Genomic DNA, 8,062 nt, shown 5'->3' with positions numbered 1-8,062 from the left:
GACCTTGACAATTTGAGGAAAACTTTCCCTTGGCTTATTCTTGGTCTGGGAGAATGCGGTATAAGACTAGTTGACCTACTTTAAAGTGTTTTGGGTGTACCTTTTTGTTGCATGTCCTTTGCTAAAAAAGTTGACCAAAACTGACAGTCGTCAATTGTTTCTCATCTATTAATACGAGCTGCTTTAGTCGGGTTTTAACCCATTATTATCATTAATTTTAACATCGACAATAATTTAAAAATATGGAATTTTGAATTACACTGGAATCACAGCTTTAGTCCCATACACCAGCAAATAGGGAATTTCACCAATCGAGGTGCGCACTGTTGTGCGATATCCTAAAAGTGAAAAAGGTAGCTTCTCATGCCATTGTCTGGTGCCTTGAACCATCCTTCTAAGAATCTTTTTGATATTTTTGTTGGTTGCCTCCACAATTTTGTTGGCATTTGGTTGGTATGGAGTAGAATTGTGTGCACAATTTGAATTGCTCACATACCTCTTCATAAGATTGCTATTAAGGTTTGCAGTATTTTCTATGATGATATCTCTTGGGATACCAAATTGACAAATGATGTCTGAATGGACAAAATCCACGACCGCCTTCTTACTGAATGTTTTGAAAGTAATTGCCTCAACCATTTGGTAAATTAATCAATTGCTACCAAAATGAATCGATCTCCATTAGAAGCTTTTGGCTCAATTCGTCCGATGACATCCATTCCCTGTGCAACAAAGGGTCAAGGAGATGTCATGGGATGGAACTATAAAGGAGGTGAATGAATGAATTCCCATGAATTTAACATTGGTGATATTTTTTCACAAAGCTAATGGAATCTCGTTCCATTTTTATCTAATAATATTTTGCTTAGAGTATCTTTTTTGCAAAGACATATCCGTTCATGTATTGTCCACATACCCTAGCATGTACTACATTCATGATCTTCTCGGCTTTTTCAGCATCCATAAATCTTGACAAGTTCAGATTCGTAGTTCGTTTATACAAAACTTCCATCTTAAAAGAAAACCATTAGTCAGATGTGTAATAGTTCTTTTTTGTCTTCCATTGGCGTGTTCGAGTCATCTTCATGTCATAAAAAATTTCTTGATGTCTAGGTACCATGGCTCACCATCTATTTCTTTTTCCACTGTATTACAATAGCCATGTTGGTCCCCATCTTGAATCATCAAGGGGGTGATGTAAGTGTTTCTGGGATATGGAAGCATTAAGGCCAAAGTAGCCAAGGCATCTGCCAATTTATTATCAAACCCGGGGATGTATCTAAACTTGATGGAACCGAACCTTTTGCTAAGATATTTCACATATTGTATGTATGTAAGAATCTTGAGGTCTCGAGTTATCCATTCGCCTTGAGCTTGTAGAATAAGCAAATTAGAATCTCCTAACAGAATCAATTGTCCTATAACAAAATCTATTGCCATATTTAGACCAATGATGCAAGCTTCAGACTCAGTTTTGTTATTTGTGCAGAAGAAACAAAGTTGGGCTGTTGCAAGGTAATGTTGCCCTGTGTGCGATATTAGAATTGCCCCAATCCATGTGCCTTTTGTGTTACTTGCTCCATCAAAGTACAATTGCCAGGCCTGATTTCCTCAATTGAGTTTATATTTTCATCTGGAAAATATGTATTCAATGATTCGTTGTAACATATCGCAACTAACAGTAGATAAGAATAAGCTAAGAAACTAAAAACAATCACTTTTAGAATGAAAGGGGAATAATCTGGAAAATTTTCTAGGTTAAGAAAGTTAGTTTTTGTAATTTTCAAATGACCATAACTTCTAGCTGGGAATGAGTTAGAGGTAGTTTTTGATATGATTGGAAAGTTCTTGTAGTGATTTTTCCAACGTCGCTGAGTTTTTGCATTTTTGATATTGTATGAGGGGAATAAGCCTGTCGTAAGTTGGGTTGTTGGATTGAGGAAGACCCTAATCCTAATTTAAAGAAGGGCATCTAGTCTTTTCACCAATTTATTTCAAATTTAGTTTTAGGAAGTTATTTGGGGTAAAAAAATTTTTAGTTCAGATTCGAAAATTAACTTTACTCTTAGGGCTTGGAGAAAACATATGAGAAGAAGGAAAAGGGAGAAAGATCAAGGATTTGCCAAGAACGCCAAGGAATTTCGAGTGGAATTCGTCGGGGGTGATCCCTATGTATGTGAGATCTTTCGTGTTGATTTAATTAATCCACACACCAAAACTTGTTTTAATTAAGTGGTTTTAGAATTATTTACATGATTAAAAAGTGAATCCTTGAAGAATCTTGTCAAATCCATATTGGTTGAGTTGCTTAAATTCCCATTGATGTTGATTCATAATTTCTAAATTATTTTTCGATCTAGACTTATTTTCTATCAAAGGAATGATGATACTAAGGTTTGGGAGAAAACAATGGAGGTTTAGGGGGTTTAGCATTGAAAAACTAAGATGAGAAGTTCGTCAGCCACATTTGAAGCACTAAGCGCGACACTGCCCATCTGCGCTAAGTGTCCTAGGGCAGCGCACCTGCAGTGTGCCACGATGAGGCCTTAGACCAAATGGTCTGCGTGCCGCACCCCGAACGCAACCAATTTAGTGTTTTTACTGAGTTTATATAGTTTAGCATTTTTAAGTCTTTCTAAGGTATATTAACACCTTCCATTTATTCTAATTACTTCGAATTATTTCAAAACACCTAGAAATCATCAAAGAACACAAATAATAACCTTTAATCCATAATACAATTCAAGGAAAGTTAAGACCAAAGTCAAGGAAGTGAAGAGTCAAGTATAAAGTTATGAAGCTAGTCTAAAGCAAAGTTCTTAAACTTTTTGAAAGTCATTATTAAATGTTTTAACTTCGTTTTAAGGCTCAAGTTTCAATTTAAAGTAAACATTAACAAGTTGAAGTCTTTCCTTCAATTAAATATAAGGAAACTAAGTATTTCACTAAGTGTTGCTTAAGACTCAGTTTTCAAGTTAAGAAAAGAGTAAAAGGTTGAGTCCATCTCTTAAAAGTTATAAGGTAATTAAGAATTTCGTATAAGTTTATAAATGTTTTCACATTTAAGTTAAGAGGAAACTAAGATTTTCCAGAAGAGTTTTGAACAAGAAAATGTAACATTAATTCTAAGAGAACTTTTTAAAGCTAAGTGTAGAGCAATTATCTCAACCCAAAGAAGGAAGTTGATTTTTTAAAGCATGAGCTAAAGTATATTTTGGGAGTAGTATTCTGCACCGATTTGGGGATGAGAGTTTATATTAACTCAAGTCTCCATGAAAACCATGTTGCAATCAGGGGTATTAACGGGTCATATTTTTTAGATGATCGCTTAAGTTAAGCTAGTGGATCGATTTCTATGAGACGTCAACGAAAAGACAGTTTTGGAAGCGTGGGCAAGACATTGTATCACCACTTTGGCTCATAGGGGTGGTTGTCAGTTAGAGAATCTCACATAGAAACTATATTAGTTCATGTATAAGTAAAGTTGAGTTTGTTATTGCATTTTTTTAACGAACTAAGTGTTTACATTGTTTTACAAGATACATATATGAATATATTTTTCAAGCAATCGCAACTAATTTCTTTCTCTTCCACTGCCTTCCACGGACAACATAAAGCACCAACAACGTCCGATATTGATACACTCAAACTTACTTCTCAAATAAGAAGTAAAACGTTCGTATCAAGTAAAGAACCCAACTAATGAGGTTGGGATCTTTCCTATGAGGAAAATAGTTCAGACTTAACTTCAATCTATTATTACTACTATTTAGTCAACTATTTCCTTGGAAAGAAAAGACAATAAAAGGTGGGGGGGGGGGTTTAATTCTAAATGAATGAAAATAATTAGCTAAATCAAAGTAGACAACTAACAGATTCAAATGTTAGAGTTTAATTAGTTAATAAAAATAACTAGGGTTTACGTGTTCCCTGGAGGTTCCTAACTTTATAATTCTAAGTATAACAATTCTTTCCTAGTATCTTGCATGCAAAGTGATAAGTTATGTATTTCTAAAACCTTGGTCTGGCATCTAGAAAATTTCACTCCGCACCTTTGTCCGGCTACGTGTGTTACTATACTAACCCTTACCTTATATTAAGCATCGTATTTGATATTTTACAAAGTTATTACCACGTACCAATAAATACTAGCCTATTAGATAGTAAACACTTAATCTATATTGATAATTATTTTCCTATTATCTACCTCCTTGGTCTGGCAAGTAGCATTAAGGCGAGTTCTAACGTTGGGCATCTGTTAAAAAGACTTCTAAGCTAAAGAATTATTAATACATGCAAGACACTATTCTAGAATTGTTATTTTAGTTAGGTTTTACCTCATTATTCGCCTATGGTTCCCACAACCCTAGTTATGGAGTTTAGTTACCCATAGTCATAATCACAATATTCAAAAATCTAATATAAGAATTCATGTACTTACTTCAATGAGAAAGATTAAAATCCAGAAGTTCACTTGATTAATCAACAAAATCACCAACAATTTATTAGCGAAAATTAATTGAAAACTAAAGATTCTCCAAAAGTGTAATAATAATCACAAAGTCTAATGCACAAAAGAAGCTAAAATAACCAAGTGTCTAACACCAAAAATGAGGTTTTTGAACTATTTATAAAAAATAAAAATCTAATTAAAGAAGGAGTCTATTTGCGTGAAATCTGTTAAAATGCAGTTGGGTCAACGGATCTCGCAACGGGTCGTCGTGGTAACGACGGGCCGTCATGGACTCCGTCATGGACTCCGTCATCCCATATTATGCAAGTTCTTCTTTTGCTCTCTTCAATACCCTTCAACGGCATGTATGACGGATCCTCACTGGCACAACGGTCCGTCGAGGGTCTCTGTTCCATAACACTTGAACTCTTGGAATTTGGGTGCTAGGACTGCATCTCTAATCTGCACGATGAACCAGCAAGACAAATCGTCATGGCTACATCGGTCCGTCAGACACTCCTTAACCCCACACTTGGTCAGACTTCCTCATCTTCCTTCAGTAGCTTCATAACGATGCAACTTACGGATTGTCACGGGCACGATGGACCGTCACAAGCTCCGTACGTGGTATTTTTCTGCATTTCATGCTCAAAAATCTCCGCGTTCATCTTTTAGACAGATATATATGTATATATATATATACACACATATATATGTATATATATATATACACATATATATGTATATATATATATACACACATATATATGTATATGTATATATATATATACACATATATATGTATATATATATATACACACATATATATGTATATATATACATATACACACACACATATATATATATACATATATATATATACACACACATATATATATTTATACATACACACACACACACACACACACACACACATATATATACACACACATATATATACACACACACATATATATACACACACACATCTATATATATATATATATATATATATATATATATATATAGATGTGTGTATATATATATAGATGTGTGTGTGTGTGTGTGTATATATATATATATATATATATATATTGAGAGAGAGAGAGAAGGTAAGTATTTCTTCTTAATCCATTTCAAGCTGAAGTTTTGTTAGCATTCCAACTTGCATACTTATACATTCAATGTAATGATGTCATTTGGCTTGTGGCCTGTATCATATCATTATGCAGACATAGGTAACCAGTATCAACATCAACCAGTGTCTCGTTGATCCAGCCAAACACTCATAGTCAGTGATGAGCCTCCTTGCATTCTTGAGGACACATATTTACTATCTTTCAGTCTTTTCTTTTGTAAAATGTGGTTGTCTATGTCCGAACATTCATCTTAGTGTTATAGAGTCTTCATAGACAAATAAATAGTCAGACAATTTAGTCTTGAGTCTCTCATTGTTTGTATTATATTTTATTCCGAGACTTAAGTGTCATTTTGGCAAAGACATTTATTCGAAGTTATCTTTATGAGAATGCTTCTCGCTTTATACTGATTTAAGTCTTCCAATGAGTTAAGTAAGCCAGGCCAAGGGTCCTCTCAAGGCCGGAAATGTTCACTGGGTGTCGGCCACGTCCTGGTTTTAGGCTCAAGGCATGACAAACTTGGTACTAAAGCATAGAGTTCAAAGGTCCTAGGGAGTCTATAAAGCCATGTGTTTAGAGTCATAGTTATCGATGTGAAGCGCGCCACATCTATAATCAGGAGTCTTCAACATTAAGGAATTCCTCACTTTTTAAAAAGTTTCTCTCTACTTCGTCCTTTCTCTCTACTTCGTCCTTGTGCATGTTTCAGATTATCATGCCTCCACGAAGAGTACTTAGAGGTCATCCAACCAGAAGGAATGTCGATGAGCTAGGTTACCTAATGCACGAAACGTGAAACCTTAAGGGAAAGTCACAAATTTTGAATTTTGCGAGGCTATTCGGATGTTAAGCCAAGTGGTGACTAACCATGTTGGGCAATAACGAAGAGCTCGACAAGAAGAGGCTGACACCTCAAGGATTCGTGATTTTTGAGAATGAATCCTCCAAGTTTCATTGGTTAGAGTACTACAGAGGATCCGGAGAATTTAGTTAAGGATCTGAAGAAGAATTTGATGTGATATGTATCGTTGATGCGGAAAGAGTTGAACTAGATGCATACTAACTGAATAATGTGGCAAGGACTTGGTTCGATTAGTAGAAGGAAGGAAGAGAAGAGAATGCACCACATCTGGTTGGGCCTATTTTGAAGTGACTTTCATGGGGTTCTTTTTTCTCGAGAATCGAAATAGGCTACCGTATGAGAATTCCTTACACTGAAATTGGACTTATTGAGTGTACATGAGTATGTGTTGAAGTTTACCCATCTGTCACGCTATGCTCCTAAAATTGATAAGGACATGAGGAGCAGAATGAACTTGTTTATTGTTGGCTTGAGTTGTGCATCAAGAAAAGAGGGAAGAGTTGTGATGTAGATAAGCGACATGGACATATCCAGGTTGATGGTTTACATGTAGTAGGTCGAATAGGAGAAGTTGAGGGAGAGAGAAGAGTATAGAATCAACAAATCTAAGACTTGGGATGAGTCTGGGCAGCAGAAGGGTAGTTCGAATTTGCCACAGTTCTAGAATAAAAAGGGTCTTGTACCATCATGTACTAGTTCTCTTGCACTGAGAAATAAAGATGAACATCATCTACAAAATTTGAAGAATTTCAGAGCTAGACCAGTGCAGTCTCAAGAAAGTGTGACACATAGACGTAGCTCGGCTCCTGCATGTGCTAATTGTTGTAGAACCCACCCAGTTAAATGTCGTGATGGACATACATATTACTTCAACTATGGTCAAGAAGGTCACTTCATAAGAGTGGGCCCTAAGAACATGCAAGGTAGTGGAAATCTGGCAAACCGAGCTCAATCTTCATTAGTTGCTCAACCAAAGAAAGCTGCACCTAGAGGAGCCACTTCAGGTATTGATGGAGGGGTAAACCATCTAGATGCAATCACTAGCCGCCATGATCAAGAGAACTCACTAGATGTTTTCATTAGTATGATCAAAGTCTTTACTTTTGATGTGTATGCTTTGCTAGATGTAGGATCAATTTTGTCTTTTGTTACTCCTTATGTTGCAAATAAGTTTGAGATTCTTCCGGAGAAACTTTTGTGAACCTTTCTATGTTTATACCTGTTGGAGAGTCAATTCCAACAGAAAGTATGTCATGATTTTCCTATTTCTATCAGTCAAAGGACACACCACGGTTGACCACGTAGAGTTAGACATGATATATTTTGATGTCATTCTCGATATGGACTGGCTTCATTCCTGTTATGCATCAATAGATTGTAGAAGTCGTGTTGTCAGTAACAATGACAACTCATTCCTTATGCTGGGATATTTTTTTGGGAATATATGTAGCTTAATCATAATCCCATAAGATCATTAGAGAGAGAGAAAAAACAACACGACATATATGTTGTTCTACGACTCAGCATATAAAATATCTTTATTTTGTGTATGATCAATATATTTAGAAAAGTATTTTTAAACTAACTAAATTTTTAAAAGAATTTTTA

The 8,062-nt window shown here is 35.4% G+C and overlaps 3 protein-coding genes across 3 annotated transcripts; 1 reads left to right on the top strand and 2 right to left on the bottom strand.

Annotated features, from left to right (window-relative positions):
- Positions 1-255: 255 nt before the first annotated feature.
- LOC138340430 (uncharacterized) lies at positions 256-639 on the bottom strand. The gene has a single exon (XM_069292158.1). It carries the CDS (start codon positions 637-639, stop codon positions 256-258), a length of 384 nt encoding a protein of 127 aa, XP_069148259.1.
- Positions 640-647: 8 nt separating this feature from the next.
- Positions 648-1,440, bottom strand: LOC138340429 (uncharacterized). The gene is made up of 3 exons (XM_069292157.1): positions 1,128-1,440; positions 917-1,005; positions 648-722 (listed from the first exon to the last, which is right to left on the bottom strand). The coding sequence occupies exons 1-3, from the start codon at positions 1,438-1,440 to the stop codon at positions 648-650; spliced, it is 477 nt and encodes a 158-aa protein (XP_069148258.1).
- A 10-nt stretch (positions 1,441-1,450) lies between these two features.
- Positions 1,451-7,655, top strand: LOC138340428 (uncharacterized). The gene is made up of 2 exons (XM_069292156.1): positions 1,451-1,515; positions 7,151-7,655. Exons 1-2 carry the CDS (start codon positions 1,451-1,453, stop codon positions 7,653-7,655), a joined length of 570 nt encoding a protein of 189 aa, XP_069148257.1.
- Positions 7,656-8,062: the final 407 nt, after the last annotated feature.

Source organism: Solanum lycopersicum, chromosome 12 (assembly GCF_036512215.1).
Source record: "Solanum lycopersicum chromosome 12, SLM_r2.1".
Lineage (NCBI taxonomy): Eukaryota > Viridiplantae > Streptophyta > Magnoliopsida > Solanales > Solanaceae > Solanum > Solanum lycopersicum.
This window is presented reverse-complemented; position numbering and strand designations above follow the sequence as displayed.

What these genes read in the sequence shown, in the direction of transcription:
- LOC138340430 (XM_069292158.1), bottom strand. Translation starts at nt 639, where the DNA reads ATGGTTGAGGCAATTACTTTCAAAACATTCAGTAAGAAGGCGGTCGTG.
- LOC138340429 (XM_069292157.1), bottom strand. Translation starts at nt 1,440, where the DNA reads ATGGCAATAGATTTTGTTATAGGACAATTGATTCTGTTAGGAGATTCT. An exon ending in AGTGGAAAAAGAAATAGATG is followed by an intron (nt 1,006 to 1,127) that starts GTGAGCCATGGT and finishes TTAAGATGGAAG; the next exon opens with TTTTGTATAAACGAACTACG. An exon ending in TGAATGTAGTACATGCTAGG is followed by an intron (nt 723 to 916) that starts GTATGTGGACAA and finishes TTTGTTGCACAG; the next exon opens with GGAATGGATGTCATCGGACG.
- LOC138340428 (XM_069292156.1), top strand. Translation starts at nt 1,451, where the DNA reads ATGATGCAAGCTTCAGACTCAGTTTTGTTATTTGTGCAGAAGAAACAA. An exon ending in CAAAGTTGGGCTGTTGCAAG is followed by an intron (nt 1,516 to 7,150) that starts GTAATGTTGCCC and finishes ATCATGTACTAG; the next exon opens with TTCTCTTGCACTGAGAAATA.